We start from the raw sequence: 16,953 nt of genomic DNA on the forward strand, positions 1-16,953 counted from the left end.
GGCTTGCAATACCATAGATGTAGAGACAGATGGGAAATTGTGAGTTGCAGCACAGATCAGAAGAATGAGGGATAATGGAATGGTGTTTTGAGGCACTAAACATTTGTCATTGGGACAATAATGCTAATTACTGCAAGGAAATTAAGACCCATTTGGGAGATAAAGGGTGGGATAATGGATTTTGATCATATTGAGTATATCTAGATTGTGGATGCTGATTGTCAATTATACATTGCCTCTTGTCTCCAGACAGGCAAAACTTGAGGCTCTTTTCTAATGCTTCAAGGTAAAAGTGAGAGGCTACTCTTTTAGGGGAGTAAAAACAAAAGGAGGTGAGAAAATCTGGTGACTGCACTTTCCTAACTCCAGATATTACTTTTATCTTAGTCACTATCCTATTACTGTGAAGAGTCACCGTGACCAAGGCAATGATGTTAAACGAAAGAATTTAATTGGAGGATTGCTTACCATTTCAGAGGGTTTAGTCCATTTTACCATGACAGGTAAAAAGGTAGCATGCAGACAGACTCTAGAGTAGTAGCTGTGAGCTACACCCTCATTGACAGGCAGAGAGAGAGAGAGAGAGAGAGAGAGAGAGAGAGAGAGAGAGAGAGAGCTCTGAACTGAGTCTATAATGGGCTTTTGAAACCTCAAAGCCAACCTGGAGTGACAAACTTCCTCCAACAAGGCCACACCTCCCGATCTACTAATCCTTTAAAATTATGCCACTCCTTGATAAATAAGAATCCAAATATATGAGCCTATGGGGGCCATTCTTATTCAAACCACCACATCTTGTATATGAGGCACAGGCAGTAACCACACAGTCAAACTAAAGATGGGCTACACAACAAGGATCTCATATCAGACCCTATCTACATAAGTGAATCCATGATAATCACAAACTTCAAAAATCAAATGCATAGTTATGGGCCATCAGGAATTAAAGCCTTGGCTTTAATTTCTTTTTGGAGCTGTGCTTTCAGAAACACTTTTGATTTTGAGTACTGCTAGAATTATGAATTATTTATACTTAACTATTAAGTCTGTCTAGGTTTTCTTTAAAGAAGAGTAACCAATCGTGCTATGGTGCATATATGTTTATATTTTTAACACCAGAAAGGTAACGGCAAGACTAGCTTTGGCTATATGAGGGGTATGGAGTGAGTCCCTGTCTAAAAAATCAAAATGAAAAGAACAGGGACTAAATGATATGAACAGAATGCTCACACAATTTTGCTAAGTCAAAAGCCTGGGAGTCATAAAAGAGATATTTGTTCATGAACTCCTGTAAAAAAGGTGATGGAGTAAGAGATGGAATAGTTAAGAGCACTGGCTGCTCATCCAGAGGACTGGAGTTTAAGTTCCTAGCATCCACATGGTAGCTTACAACCGTCTCCAGTTCCAGCTGCTCTGATACCCTCTTTGGCCTCTTCAGGCACCAGACATACACTTGTTACTCATAAGCAGGCACAAACTCATATGTGGCATATGCGTGGTTACAGGCCTGAAAAGTCTGAGTTTCTGCTTCATCCTCTTCTAGATGCACCATGTAACTATTGATTGTTAATTTATCTAAGAAATATTTACAACAAGAACTTCTCCACTCTGGCTGCGGAATAAACATTCTTTGTCTGGAGTCCTTGGAATTTCAGAGTGTCCATGAATCATGTAGGAGAGAAATTACTGCATTTAAACGGACTTTCTACAAAAATTTTAAGTTTTCTTCAATTACAAAGAAGGAATAAGCTACACTATGCACTATCAGCAGTATTTGTTACTGTCTTATGGAAACCGACTTCTCTGTATCATAGCAAAGTGCCTGCAGGTAACATCGAATGCTATGATCACTATTTCACAATTGCCAAATTAAAACTACTGTTAGCATTTGAAAGCATCAATTTATGTGTCTCATTGGCTAAGCCCCCTGTCATCCTTCTCCTCTGCGTACTTTTGTGACTTTTTGCTATGGCTACTGTTCACCTGTTGTTTCGCATATCTGCAATATTGTCTGACATCTCCCCAATATAAGTATTTGTTGGCTAGCAAAAGTGAATTATTGTAAAGTTAATATTTGCTTTGTAATTCTTTGATAATTTAAAATATAATTATATGCATTTAAAATACTTTTAATGGCATTTTAAGGTTTAATCAGTTTATCAAAGGTGTTCATTGTACAAGAGGAAAAAAAATCTTCATGTAGAGGAAAAACAATGGATATACATGCTCTATTGACTTTTGTTCAGAAAGTCACTAGAACGATGTTGATACTTCACGACCAGTGACTGAATGGCTTTTTAGCAGGTTGGCTCCTAAGGTTCCTGATGGAGGGTGGAAGAAACCATGGCAAAGTGAATCCAGGAGACTAAGTCAAGTGTGGTATGGGGCTCAAGAGGAGGCACACTGGGGTTCCTACCTACTTCTCAGTGCGAATGGAGCCTTCTGGGGCAGGAAAGTAGTGGAATGGCTTTAAGGTCCAGGTGGAAGGTTGGACTAACAGGCTCATTGCACACTCCTGCGCCCCAGCGAGTTCAGTGAGCAAGGGGCCTCAGGTCAGAGGTGAATGCAAAGGCCTCTCTCCACACGCTGGCACGCAGGAAGCCCCCGAGAGAGCAGCTCACACGCGCGCGCGCGCTGAGCTGTCTTCTCGCCACGCCCACTTCCTGCTCCATCCCGCGCCTTTCCTAGTGAACCGGATGCGCTGCCAGTCTCCTCCTCCGCGTCCTTAGCCTCCTCCCAGCTCCCTGGAGAAGGCGCTGCCACCCCGAGGCCTTGGCCAAGAGGCTGCTGGCGACTGGCCCGGCGGGCGCGGCCACGGGAGGAACTGGGCGCGCACGGCTACCGCGCGTGGAGGAGACACAGCCCTGCGGCCATGGGTGGCAGGGCCGCTCCTTCACGCCGGAGACAGGCGGGCCGCCGCTTGCGCTACCTGCCCACTGGCAGCTTTCCCTTCCTCCTCTTGCTGCTGCTGCTCTGCATCCAGCTCGGGGGCGGACAGAAGAAAAAGGAGGTAGATTTGATCCCTGGGGCGGTCGCCTGAAGGCCTGGGCGGGCTGGAGCTGGCCGCGTTGCTAGGATGCCGGGTCGCGTTGCTAGGCAGCGAGGACGTGGGCGCTGGCGCCCGGGGGCAGGAGACACGTGGGCGGGAGCGGGTTGGGCGTGTCCCCTGGGCTCCACAGGCTGTAGATGTTTAGGGTGACCCAACTCCTACATCCAGGAAGTGTGGGCCGAAGTCGCTGATGCGCTATGCCTCAGGTGTAGGCCCTGCTTTGGAAGCTGGTCTTCCTAAAGGGCGTGCTGGATGTGAAAACACCCGTTGGGAGTATTGCAAGCACGGAGGAACTATTTATCTCGTACTCAATTCTCTCTTGTTTCTGTTAAGGCGTCATATTGAGCGTGTTATTCTGCATTCGTAATTGTAGCCTTGTAGAACTGAATGCTTACATTTGTGTTCAGCTCAGTGTAATTGAGAGAACAATTGAATTTTTTTTATTTTTTTACCCTATGCTTATTTATTTGTGAAGTGTAGGTCACATGATTTCTTTTTCAACCCACTTCTAGCTTTGTGGGTGGGGTTTTGTGTATCTAAATGACTTGTAGAGTTATTTGTGAGCTCAGTTTTGCAGACTCAGTCTTGCAGAATTAATGTGGAAATCTGGTCTAGTGGTTTCACAAAAGCGTGTCTTTTGGAATTGGTCACTAAAATTTCTAATTGTAGACCAGTTTGGCAAGAGTACTTTGTTTATATGGCTGAAGATGGGTTTTCCTGTTGAAATTACACAAGTACACCAGGTTCATAACCTGAATCTGGTTCAGTTTATTACCAGACTTTCGGTAATACGATAGAGAGTGAAAAAGTAATCTCACACATAAGCAGTAATTGTTTCTCTTTCATTAGTTTAAAAAAGAAAAGTTAACGTTAGCTGTCTTGTCTGCATGCATGTCTGAGCTCCACTTGGGTTCCTGGTATCCCAGGAGGTGTCTGGTCCTCTAGAAAAGGACGCACAGTAGATTGTGAACCGCCATATGGGTGCTGGGAGTCAGACCCAGGTGTCTGGAAGAGCAGCTACCGCTCTTTAACAGCTGAGTTCACTCCATTCTCCGCTCGGAACAACCTCAGTGTTAAGAATTGCTCTTCTCTATCCATCCCTTGAATTGAAGTTTTTTTCTTTGCTTGAACAATCGGGCATACAGAATTCTTGGTATTTTGGTCAGAGATGGAGAATGTACTTCCAACGCAAATTAGATTTTCTAGCAATTTATGTCTTGTAGCATATTTTCCAGAGTTATAAATTTAGTTCATGAGAAGGTAGGAGATTTGCAACAGTTTTTTTTTGTTTTTGTTTTTGTTTTTGTTTTTGTTTTTGTTTTGTGAGTGGGGAGAGAGTTGTGATATACAAAACACAGGGCAGTAGTAATTGATGAGGAACTTCATGACGTATGTGATGTTTTTGCTCCCAAGAATGCCACTAGGGCCACTTTATATGTTGTAGGGAAAAATATTAGAAAGTTTACAGGTTCAGAGATTCTTAATATCTTTAATTCTGAGACTATTTTAATATGTAAACTGTTGGGGAACTTGTTATAGTTAAATAATTAAGCCTAAAATACATATACACTTCCCTTAAAATCCTTAAAACATTTGTTAGACAAGATATTGTGTAAAAGGAAAAGATTAGGAGCCCTTGAGATGGCTCAGCAGGTGAAGGCATTTGCCATCAAGCCTGAAGACTTGAATTCCATTTCCAGAACTCTAGTGGTGAGAAAACCAACTCCTAAAACTGTCCTCTGACCTGAACACACAGGCCTTGTCACATGCACACCCACACATGGACACACACACACACACACACACACACACACACACAGATGGGGGAAAACATGATTTGAGATCGAAAAAAGATGTCATCCAAAAGTACGTTTGTCATAAAAACAGAGAACCAAATAGTAATCTGTGGTGCTAGTACAGAGTACACATAGCGAATGTAAGGCAGATGGAGAGGACATTAAACTCTTAAAGTGTGGGAAATGATGAGAAGTGGCAGTCCAGCATTGCGTCTCCTATTTTTTCCCCCCTTTTGGACTTAAGACCCTAATAGCCAGTGTATGATTCTACAGCATTGAATCAGAGAGCATAGCAGTTGGAACATAATTTCAAATAAACATTACTCATACCTGTCTCTGAGTGGCAGCCTCAGCGTGAACATGTTTCCTGTTGTAGGCAGTAAACCAGGTTGAAATCTACAGTCAGACTGGGAAAATGGGTGGCATTTGGTTTTAATGTAGTAATCATATCAGCAGCAATTACCATTACGGATTTCGGAGTCATAGATGGTCCAGTTCCAACTGGATCTCTGATTAGACATCTGGCAAACACTTAACCGTGATGCTTAGTGTGCTTATTTTCAAATCCAGACACCAAGTACCTGCATCTTAGGATACTTTTGTATCCTTCAAAATGAGTTTTGTTATATTTTCTGTTTAAGAATATACTCAGGAGAAATAACTAAGTAACTACAGAAGGTTGAAGATTTTTATAGTTACTTCCCTTATTGACATTAAATATAGTCATGTAAACAAACTTTTAACCTGTTTCATGCTAACCTTATGTTGCTAATAGTATATTTATATGGCAAGAGCAGAAGTGGAGGAAACAGTCTGTAAATATAGTACAGATTTCAAAACTTCATGTAATTAACATGCTGATGGCCACAGGTCAAGATGTGCGTTCTGAGTTAGTTGTTGTCTGAAAGCATGGTGAAGGCTGATTGAAATCAACAGACCTTATCTTGAACAGCCCACACTCTCTGTTGCAGAGGTGATGTCAGAGTCCTGTGTCACAGCACTGAGTGATTCTGTTCTCAAAAGCTGCCTGTGGTCCTTGTGTTCTTTGGACGTAGAGATACTGGTGGGTAGGGGAAACCTTTCCAGTGCTGGTCTTGACAGTTCGGTGTTTTGGAGTTTGCTAGCAGTGAGCAGCTACAGTAATAGATGGAGGCCCATGGTGTTGTAGCTCTTGAGTAGGCTCAGGAGACTGAGACCCTTCAGCCTATGAGTGTTGTGTTGCAGGTCTTACTGAGGTCTAAAAAGTTACTTAGCTCCTGATGGCTGCTGGTGTTGCTGTTTCTAGGCTTACTATGTTGGGATTTCCTAGGCCCTTGATTGGAGCCAGTGTTGCATATCCTTGGCCCAGCATCCCTGAGAGCTTTGGCTCTTAAACCTGTAGTCTCCCAATATCCATTCTAGTTTCTTCCTGTACCTGTGGCTTTTTCCCCTGACAGCCTTCTTCAGCCTCTGCCTTTTGCCTCCTCTTGCCTTTATTTTTGCTGTTCTCCTTGTCGTGGTTGCTGTCTTGCCCTGGCCGCTGCCTTTGTGGTGACCTCTCCTGCTACTTTTGTGATCCCTGCTGCTGTTTGAAGACCTGTTGTGGCTGTCTCTACTCTACTGTGGGTCTACAGGCAGCTTTTCAGCAGTGCTGCTTCTGCGTCTCAGGCTGTTGTCTGCTTTCTACTACTGTGGACCCAAAGGGTGAGTGGGTCGCCAGTATCTGCCCTTCCTGTGGCACATTAACCCAGGACTCTAGCACATGTGAATTTATTACTTAAAACAGTAACCATTTTCCAGACTCAAACTCACTGCTCTTTTTAGAAGATTTGAGCAGGGTGCCAGCATTTACACTGGTTATTTCATCTTCATTTGACAGAGGACAACATGGAAAGGATTGCCCCAAGAGGTTGTTGACACCTGTAGTAAGTTGCATTGCAGGAAAATAACCCAAATCTTTTGCAGAGGGCGGGTCTATTTGACCTTTGCTCTGAAGTGAGACACCGTCTTTATTAAGCTTGAAATAAACAGCTCCTTTTTTCTCATTGCCAGAGTGCAGTCTTCATTATGGCTATACTCTACAAGCTTTCTTGAAAACATAGAGTCCCAAATAAAGTCGATTTGTACTTCCCTGGTGTTGAATCTCTGAATGCCTGTTTTGAGTCCCTTTGTGTCCTGATTGTTTTATTTATTTATTTATTTATTTATTTATTTATTTTTTGTCACCTTGACACAAGCCAATTGAGAACATGCTTCCATCGGATTGCCTGTAGGCAAGTTGATAGAGCACTTCCCTGATTAATGATAGATGCTAAAGAGTCCAGCTCCCACTGTAGGTGGTTCCATCCTTGGGCTGGTTGCTCTGGTGTGTATAAAAAGTTGACTGATAAGCTATGGGGTGCAAGCCAGTAAGCTGCAGTTCCTGCCTCCTGTCCTCGTATCCTGACTTCCTTTCAAGCGGAACTATAAACTGGAAGATTAAAGAAACCATTTTCTCCACAAGTTGCTTTTGGTCATGGTGTTTTGCCTTAATAATAAAAAATAAGCAAAGATACTTCATATATGGTAATTAGCTATAGCAATCCAACTCCTGTTTGTTGGTGCATGTGGAGGTCACAGGTCAACCTCTGGTGTCATTCTTTCTTTAACTGCCCCCCACATTTCTTTTTTGAGAGATGGGCTTTTGGGTTAGCTCTCTGGTTAGGTTTAGGCTCGCTGGAAGGGGGAGCTCCAGGGATCCATCTGGCCCTGGCTACCTGGCTTTTACAATAATTTATTTTAGTTTTAATCCGTTCTGGGGAGTGAACTCAGGTCATTATGTTTGCACAGCCTTCATTTTAGTGTTCAGGTTTTAATTATTTTACACATTCAGAAAATAATAAATTCACAGTTACTCATGATGGATGAGAAAACTTAGAAAGGCCGCAATTTGTCTAAGTACAACCAGTGCTGAATATCTCATGTTCATGTGCTCGGTAGTCCAGGCTTACTTGGGCTGCTTCTGCCTCTGCCTACCAAATATTGGGACTATGGTGTGAGCCACTACACTTGGCTCAAATTTCATTTAATGAGTACAAGTACAGGGTACTTCATGATCTGAAAAGAAATGGAGGAAAATAGTTACATTCTTTCTCATCATCTATGCCTGTTTTATTTGGCAGTTATTTCTGTGGATTTGGGTTTGCCTGCCTTTTAAAGTGCAGTGTTTTCGCATTTTCAAAGGATTCCATAGAGAATCCCAAAGGGCATCCTATGGAGCCACGTTGTACTGACTTGCCAGTAAAATATAATCTTGTTGGGTATGGAAATTTTGCTGTTGCTTTCTGTTACTAATATCATAGCAGAAACTCAAATTAGATGTATCTTCTATGTTTGATTTTTAAAAAATTAAGTGTGTTGTAACAGTCATGCCTTGAAGTTTTTGATTTTAGTAGAATACTAATGAAGTAATGAAAATAAATATGTTGGTATTATTTTTCAAAAATATTACATGTCATCTTTGCCATTCTAAAATGTGTTCTGTCATTTTTTTCTGTCATACATATTAATTGGTAAATGTTACATATTGGGCGTTGTGCTCTATTTTGGAGCTAGGGTGATGGCTAAAACAAATACTGCTTCTGGTGTATGTTCTACAGTTTATAATCCAATGTAAAACTCATGCAGAAAAGATAGATTGTGAGATGTGCATAGACTTCAATGGGGCCCATGATAGCATGCTTTTCATAGCTTGACACAAATGACGTACCTGGGGAGAGAGAATCTTAACTGAGCATTGCCTGTGGGCATCCCTGGGGCATTTTCTTGGTTGCTGATTGATGTAGAAGGGTCTAGCACACTGTGGGTGGAGCCACTTTGAACAGGTGTAGCTGCACTGTTGAAGAAGAACTTCAAGTAGTTCTTAAGACTAATAAGCACTGCATAGCGGAATCATGGTTTTAGACTAGAATGGAAGCTTGGAGTCAAGTTCTAGGGAAGCCGTAGGCTATGTTAAAGTATATGCCTTTATCTTAAAGAGCTATAGGAAGAAAGGAATGGCTTTGTATCTTGGATGTGAAGCTTATATTTAAGATTTCTTTGAATGTGGTGTGGAGAATAGCTTTAAGGGGGATGCAAGCTTAGAAAGAGTAACAGTGTACTCAAGAGGTTTTACAAAAGTTAAGGTATGAGGTAATGTTGACTTGAATTTGATTAAAGGACAAGTAAAGCTTGATTAAAGGACAATTCTGTTTACTTCAATGGTAAATGGAAAGGAAGACAATATGCTGTTATTATTTGTGACATGCTTTTGTGAAAGTCAAAGCTGCAATGTCTGCAAGGGAGCTTATGTTGATTAAAAAATGGAATTAGAAATCAATAGCATACATCATTGAATTCATGGTTGTTGACAATGGAAGACTTAATGCCAAATGCTGAAACTTGGCAGTATTTTGGCATTGTACCAGTAGAAACCATGTGGAGAACCAAAGAGAGCTGCACTAGTAGAGCGAGCTAGGAAGAACCTGGCCTGAGTTTGGGTGTCAGAGAAGAGAATGAATATTTTGAGGAGAGATCATCAGTAACAGGCGGTGGCTGCTGGATTGTTTAAACAAAGTCCTTTGGATTTAACAAGACAACTTTCTTGTAGAAGTTAGGATGCATCCTGTTAGCAAATCAGTAGGCTGTGAGGAAGAGAGAGCAACACATCAAGCAACCGTGCTGTGAGTGGGAGCAGAATTTAGCAGATGGTGGTAGATGGAGAAGAAGCCGAAAGGAAGAGAAGATTGATAGAGTCAGATGACAAAAGAGTAGGCCGAGGGATGGAAATTGAAGAGCTGTATTATCCTTAAAAGAAAGAAACATGGTGTCTCCAGGTCTGTGTTCAGATACTTGGCTTTCTTATATATTTGTGGTAGTACCTTAGTAGGTTGGGACCACAATACAGTGTAGTTTGTGTAGCTTCAAAGCATTACATGTGTTTTTTTTTTTTTTTTTGTCAGAGTCTGGGGACCTAGGAAGTCCATATTCATGTGCTCAGATTTGGCATTTGATTGGAGAAAGGGGATGTTTTCGTAGGTGGTGAATTTTTACTTGATGGAAGTGTTACAGGAGGCCTAGGTGAAAGGGTGCCTGGCGTTGTTCGTATAACTTTCCTTCTCCTCTGTAGAGACGTGTACATATGAGTAGAAAGTCAGATTCTGGAAGATGAAGTTTAGAACATTTTTATGCAATACTTTGACAGTTCTATACACTTAGATGGACGATTTTAGTTATTTTCACTTCATTCTCCTTTTTACACATCCTGAACCTTCTCAGTAAGTCTCTGTGCTAATTTCTTATCGTCTTGTGTGTCAGTCACTGGGTTTAATTTTAGTTTGTTTTTACTCTGGTCTGGGTGGGAAGTTACTGGAGCAAGGGCAACTTATCAGTGACTACACCACTGAAGAAAATGCCAGTCTCCCCCAACAAGTGTAAACTGTTAACATTCCTCCAGAAAGGGGTGGAAACTCACAAGTTTCTCTCCTGTCCATGATGAAGTGCTGACAGGGCCAGTCCTGTACAGATCACCAACACTGCAGCGAGTGTAAGAGCCTGTCCAGAAGATACCTCTCTGCCACACATCTACCCATGCTCTGTCTCCGACATTCTTGTTGGTCCTTCTCTGTGATGTTCTCTGAGACTTGGAGTGGATGGTACAGCTGTGTAATGATTGTAGTTACCATAAGCACGTTGTTTTCAACCTTGAAAAGGGAGTGAGTTACCAGCTGTGGATGAGTACTCCTTAAAAACTAACTTGCTTACTTGCAGAGTTGGACAGGGTTCTGACCCAAAGGGTTAAACACATAACCAGTAAACAGGGCCTAAGTACAATGAAGGTAGAGATGCTAAACTTTTTATCATGGCAGGTGTTTTTGTTGTTGTCCCTCTTATGTAGAAGCTTGAACTGTCAGTTGGGCTTGTTTGCTGACCGAATAGCCGGGGCAGTCTTGCTACACGTGATGGAAAAGTGTACCTTCCTTTGTAATTGCTGATATTTGGTGGTGCTAGCATAGTATCCTGTTGTCTCTTATATTTGTTGTCTCAAGAACTGTTGGTTTCTTAGTCATTCTAAGAAAAATTTAAAAAGCTACTCTTAGAATAGGTGATTTAACCTAGGGGGGGAAAAACATTGTTGAATTGCTTCTTTGTTGCTGTGATAAACACAGACTAAAAGAAAAAAAAAAAAAAGAACAAAGGATTTATTTTATCTTAAATCTCCAGGTAACGTCAAGTTGTCTCAAATCCAGTGGCTTTAAGTAACAGGCTACAGTGTGGTCTGATCTGAGATTTCTTCTAGACCAGGTTGTGGGTAGAATCTCGTTCCCTATAAGTGGTTGCTGAGCTCATTCTCTGTTTTTTGTTTTTTGCTTTTTGTTTTTTTCATTGCTGAGTGTGCTGCTTTCAGTCACAGACTGCAGCACACCCCAGGCAGTTAGAGCATGGCTGTTTGCATTCTTGCAGTAAAGGTAGCCTCACTGAACTTCATCCTTCAATGTCTTCACCAGATTGGGCCTCGCCTGCTACCTTTTAACTTTATCAGCAACTTAGAGATTTATGTCTACAGATATTTACCCTGAACATGAATATAGTTATGGGAGTGTTAAGTCTGATTTCATATCATAGATCTCATATGTAATTTAGAAAAGAGAATTATAACTGTGGGTCTTTGGGTATTATTTTAGAAGAGGGTTACTAAGCTTAAGTAAATATGGTATTCTACAAGACAGTATTATTTCATACATTTAGCAATAGCTGAAATTAGAGCAGCAATAGCATTCATAGTGGAGTTTTACTCAGAGAAGCAAGACCCAAAAATGTAACTACCACTTTTCTTTTGTCTGTCTGTCTTGTATCATCTGTCTAGTCTATCAGCAATCATCTTTCCATCTGGATTTATTATAGGGCCTTGACCGTACCCAGTGGTGGGCACTAAGCTGTCTCAGACAGCCATAATTTGCATGTTGGTAAAGAACCAGATAATCTGGGGGAAAGGACAGTGCATATAAAGTGGGGATAAAGGCAGTGGTGGACCAGATCCAGCTGCATAGTGTCGTAGTGGATTTAAGGTACACAGTTCTTAAGTTGAATATTACCCACAAGAAATAAAAGTAAGTGGTCCAAATGGTAAGAATTATTTCATAGTGTTTACTTATCCAACAGCCTCAGGATACCCATTAAAGTTTCAAAGAATAATAGCTTTCTTTTTTCTTTTCTTTCTTTCTTTCTTTTTTTTTCTTTGTCATGGAGAGAATGAACAGTTAAAGTTCAGGACTTAAGTCGACTAATATTCAGTGTGCCTATAATTGTCTTCAATGTGTACTTAAAAAATCTATTTTCGTATATTAAGGACTTAGAGAAATGTTTTCTTCCCCCTTCCCTGTTGTAGGAGGAAACCATTTCTACTAGAGGTTTACTTGTGCTTCATTGAAAACAGTTATTTTAAACACCAGGTGCAAACTTTTCTTTTTTTTTTTTTCTTTTTCTTTGTGGCTGACACTATCTACCTTTGTAAGATTTTTGATAGATGTGCCCCAGATTCAACTTCCTGATGCAGAACATGTTAGACACCTAAGTGGGTGGGGTGGCCATATTGAGTTAATTCTCTTATCAGAAACGGAGAAAAATAAATGCCTTCTGTATCATTTGAAGTATCTGAATAAGCATATTCCCTTCATTCTGCTGCCAATAGACAGCAGTGTGGGGGAAATAACTATGGAATCCTGTCTACATTATCATTACCAAGCCTGACTACTATAGAATTTTAGGATAACATTTTAACAACATTGACAACTTACATGGTATTATTATATGCTTATTTTAAAGATAGCAGTGATACCTACCTTCACCCCGCCCCCTATCCTTTCAGTGCTGGGAATGAAACCTTGAGCCTGGTCACGGTAGGCAAATGAACTTAGGCGTTTTTAGTAACCAGTGTTGTTTGTGAATGGTCAATGGCTATGTGAACATAGTTGTAGGGAAAGACCTCTCTTGTCATTGTCCTGCTGTGGCCTATCACTTCATTCAGCATATTACATTATATAGTTTTCCTAAGTAGTCTTAATGGTGTGCCAGAGATACTTACCATTATCAATTTTCTTTTTATAGGTACAAGCTAGGTGACATTTCCTTTTCTGCCTAGTGTTCGACAGGGCCATATGACATCTCTAGGCCATGACTGTGCACAGACATCATCTCCTCTCATGTCTCCCTGACCACAAGACCTCCCCTTTGCTGTCACCTTCCAGGGCTGTTCCTAGGTTTCACCTGCATTGCATCAAAGCTCCCTGTAAAGTTCGGTGTTAGTGTGCCCACGAGACTAGGAAGGTATAAGGGACACGCAAGTCCAGCTGATTTCTGTATTTGTTTCCTAATGAAAAGTAACATGTTTTTTGTGGCTCCAAACAATGAAAAGTTACTATTTCACACTGTTAGAAGTGAGATGTAAAAATACCAGCTGTACTGGCCAAATAGCTGTCTGTAGGCTTTGTTCTTTGAAGGCACTGAGGCGAATATTTAGTAGCTTATTTAGAGAGTTAGTTTATTAAAATCAAATGCTGTGACAAATCCCATCTCTTTCTGTGCATTTAAATATGCCTACTTTAGAGCAGTACATTTTGCCTGCATTAGCATCTTGGGTGACACTGTACAGGAGAATACGCCCCTCTGCCTGGTATTTACTAAAAGTCACTGAGCATCTAATCTGACTTATTAGCATGAATTCTCAGTGTCTTCTCTGGACCCATACTATCAAAACATGGTATTGTCTGCACACTTAGAGAGTGTGCCTACAGCATGCTCTGTGGCATGCTAGACTAAAGCATGGGACTCTGTAACTGTTTAATGGTGACCCATTCTTACTTGAGATACAGAAATTGTGCTGCCAGAATATATTTTTTTTATCAGGGTATCTAAAAGAATGTTCAGTGGCTAACCCTACCTTATCTTCCAGTCTTTTGTGGAAAATCTCTGTTATTATGACCAATGTTAGGTACGTATTCACTTAATATTATACTGGTAACTATTTCTCAAGTATAGTAGGTGTCACCTCCTCCCCACTTTTTAAATAGTACTTTGTAAGAAACCCGCTTAAGAATGTAGTTTAAATGACTAAATATTTTGTAGTGAAAAAGACTTTGAATTGTGCTTGTAAAAGTATATCAAAGTTAGATTTTTTAACTGATTAGATTCTTATGACTATTCCCATAGCTATTTTAAAAGGACACTTTATTTATGTATTTATGTATGCGTGTGTGAAAGGTGGTAAATGTGGAAGCTACACGCCTGTGGGTGCCAGCAGAAGATAGAGGAGGGTGTCATCCCCTGATGATGGAATTAGAGGCAGTTGTGAGCCATCCAATGTGGGTGCTATGGTGAGAAGCAGACTGGAGTCCTCTGGAAAAATAACAAATACTCTTAACTGCTGAGCCCTCTCTCCAGCTCATAATTGGTCATGGTGTTGAAATTTAGCTTTTAATTATAAACTTTGATGATTGTTGGAAAGCAACAAAGAATAAAATCAAGCTGATAAGTTTTTTTAATGGTTATTATTTTCAGTAAAATTGTATGACAACAGAGTGGGATATTTTCAGTTATTGTTTGGATTTTAGATTTTGGGACATGAATCTAGGTGCAGCTGGTTTTGCTTGGTGTTTAAACTGGGGATTGAATAGTGGTCTCACATTCACACTGGCAGGTGCACTATTGACTATGTTTTGCAGGCCGTGGGCGTCCTTCTACAGGTCGTTGCTGAACAGATGCTTGTATTTCCAGCAGCCTTTCTGTGGGCTTGCTTAGCACCCACAATTCTCTTCTGAAGAAGCTACTGCTTAATTCTTGCTGTCTTTCTCTTTTCATATATCAATTATTAACATTCTCTCAGGTGCTCATTTGTCATTTGTTTTACATTTAATTTAAAAATTCTTTTACCATTTTCTTAAATTATGTTTTTAGTCAGCAGTGATCAAAATATAGCGTTATATGGTGGGTTGATAAGATAATAGAGGAATTAAAGATGGATGTTTGTTCAGGCAGAGAGTATATTTAATAGGAAGTTGGTCCTTTGGTGAATATTATATAAACAGGTTTTGAGTATGGATGCACTTTTTGAGTGTAAATTCATGTGTGTGAGTGGGGGGGGGATGAAACAGGGAACAGGGGAGGAGGAGGAGGGGGGCATTTGGAGTAGAAATAACAGAGATGCCCTTGCTGATTGGCTTGTGAAGTAGGATGGTAGGAAGGATGCACTCCTCCACTCTCCATCACTTCTGGCATAAAAAAGTCTGCTAGATAGAAGCTAAGCAGAATATAAAAGGAGTTTGTAATTTATTCGGCGAATATTTGTGTATTACTTCTTTGTTTTAGGTATGTCTAGTAGTATATAAATTAAGTAGAACAAAATTGTGCTCCTGAGTGTTGTAGCTAAAGAAATAAGAAAGCAGGAGTCTAGTCTACATATCCCTGAACCCAATTTTATCTTGATAACACTTGTTCTGTGAACTTATACCTTACCCCTTCCCAAACTAGATTGAGTTAGGTTTATATTCCTTGTAGTTCCAGGCCTTTTGATAAATATGAACGAATAGTTGCAGTTTCTGGTGTGTGACTATGGTTAACCTTCTCTTAGATTTTGGCCGTGGGGATTACCTTGTCCTTTATTTTCCTCATGTCTTAGTTAAGGTTACGTTGTTGTGATGATATACTGTGATTAAAACACAACTTAAGGAGGGAGGGGTTTATTTTGCCTACACTTTCATATCATAGCCCATCATTGAAAGAGAGGTCAGGACAGGAACTCAAACAGGCAGGCACCTGGAATTAAAAGCTGGTGCATAGACCATTGAGGAGTGCTTCTTACTGGCTTACTCTTCATTGCTTGTTCAGTCAGCTTCCCTATAGAACCCAGGACCACCAGCCCAAGTATGACACCACCCACAGTGGGCTGCACCCTCCCACATGGGCCACTAATTAAGAAAATGCCCTACAAGCCCGCCCCAGGCTGATACTAAGTTTTCTCAGTTGAGGTTCCTTCCTCTCAGATGACACTACCTCATATCAGAGTGATACACTACTCATCAGCACACATCCTCATGTTGAGGCTTTAGCCTCTTGGCTTTCCAGCTAAACATTCTGGCTGTTTTCTGTAGTTATGCAGGAAGATATAACTTTAGTGCATGCTGCTGGGCGGACGCAGTTTAGACCAGATAATTCTGGCAAGTCTCTTACTGTGTGATTACTTACTTATTGAATGAGCAAAATTAGAGAAATTGTAAAGGTTTAATAATAGTGTTTTGTTTTTGAGGTAGCCTCACACTGTAGCCCTTGCTGACCTGGAGCCTTACCCTGGCCTTGAGTTTGTGCCATCATCTCACTTCAGGCTCCTGAGTGTTAGGATTACATTCCTGAGCCTCCTTGGGTGACTGACATAGTTTTAATATTAGTATTAGTGGATTAAGAGTATGTGAAACGGATTGCTTGCAGTCCTGCAACTGTGAAAGTATCTCTGAGATGCTTCTGTATTGTGTTAGCCAGATAGGTGAGCAGCTTGATTTTTCAGTCCCTCGTGTACTGTACTTGTCTGCTTTAGTGTGCTTCCTTAGCTCCTGCTGGAAAGTACACGGGCAATTTATTTTCACAGGAAAATTATATATCCTGTTAATCTAGATCAATTGAAGTGAGATTTGGAGAAAAATTCCTCATATGAATTTGAGATGACAAATTGCAGCATAATGATAAAGAAGCCACAGACTATATACATATAAAGTTTATTTAACTCATCTCAGAATATCTATATAATTATCCTGACAGCTGGATGAGGGCAAAGTTAGTAGCTTATAGCCAATGGAGCCAGCTATTTTGAAGGAAGATGAGTATATAATTTGTCATCCAAACCAGGACACTTGAGAGTGAAAGAGAAGATACAATTAATAATTTTGCTGAGATAACGGAAGTAAGGTGAGGCTGTTCCTGGGGCAACTGTGACATCTGGTGATGGAAGTTAGATGGAGGGCAGGGTTTTGAAATGAATATATGGTATCTGAGTGGTTTTTGTTGCAGAGTTATTGTGGGGTTCTGGGATGCACCTTATGTTCAATGCTGTGTCACTAACGTGCT

General features: G+C 40.7%; 1 protein-coding gene across 2 annotated transcripts in view; it reads left to right on the top strand.

Moving 5' to 3' along the window:
* The first annotated feature begins 2,673 nt into the window (after nucleotides 1-2,673).
* Tusc3 (tumor suppressor candidate 3) overlaps nucleotides 2,674-16,953 on the top strand; it is a 142,234-nt gene continuing 127,954 nt past the window's right edge. The window contains exon 1 of one of the 2 annotated variants that reach the window (XM_051169527.1): nucleotides 2,674-3,010. In XM_051169527.1, the coding sequence (XP_051025484.1) occupies nucleotides 2,873-3,010 (138 nt within the window). In that variant the 5' untranslated portion in view covers nucleotides 2,674-2,872. The remainder of the gene's footprint in view (nucleotides 3,011-16,953) is intronic. The other variant, XM_051169528.1, reaches the window with a different exon arrangement.

The sequence above is a fragment of the Acomys russatus genome, chromosome 27, assembly GCF_903995435.1.
Source record: "Acomys russatus chromosome 27, mAcoRus1.1, whole genome shotgun sequence".
Lineage (NCBI taxonomy): Eukaryota > Metazoa > Chordata > Mammalia > Rodentia > Muridae > Acomys > Acomys russatus.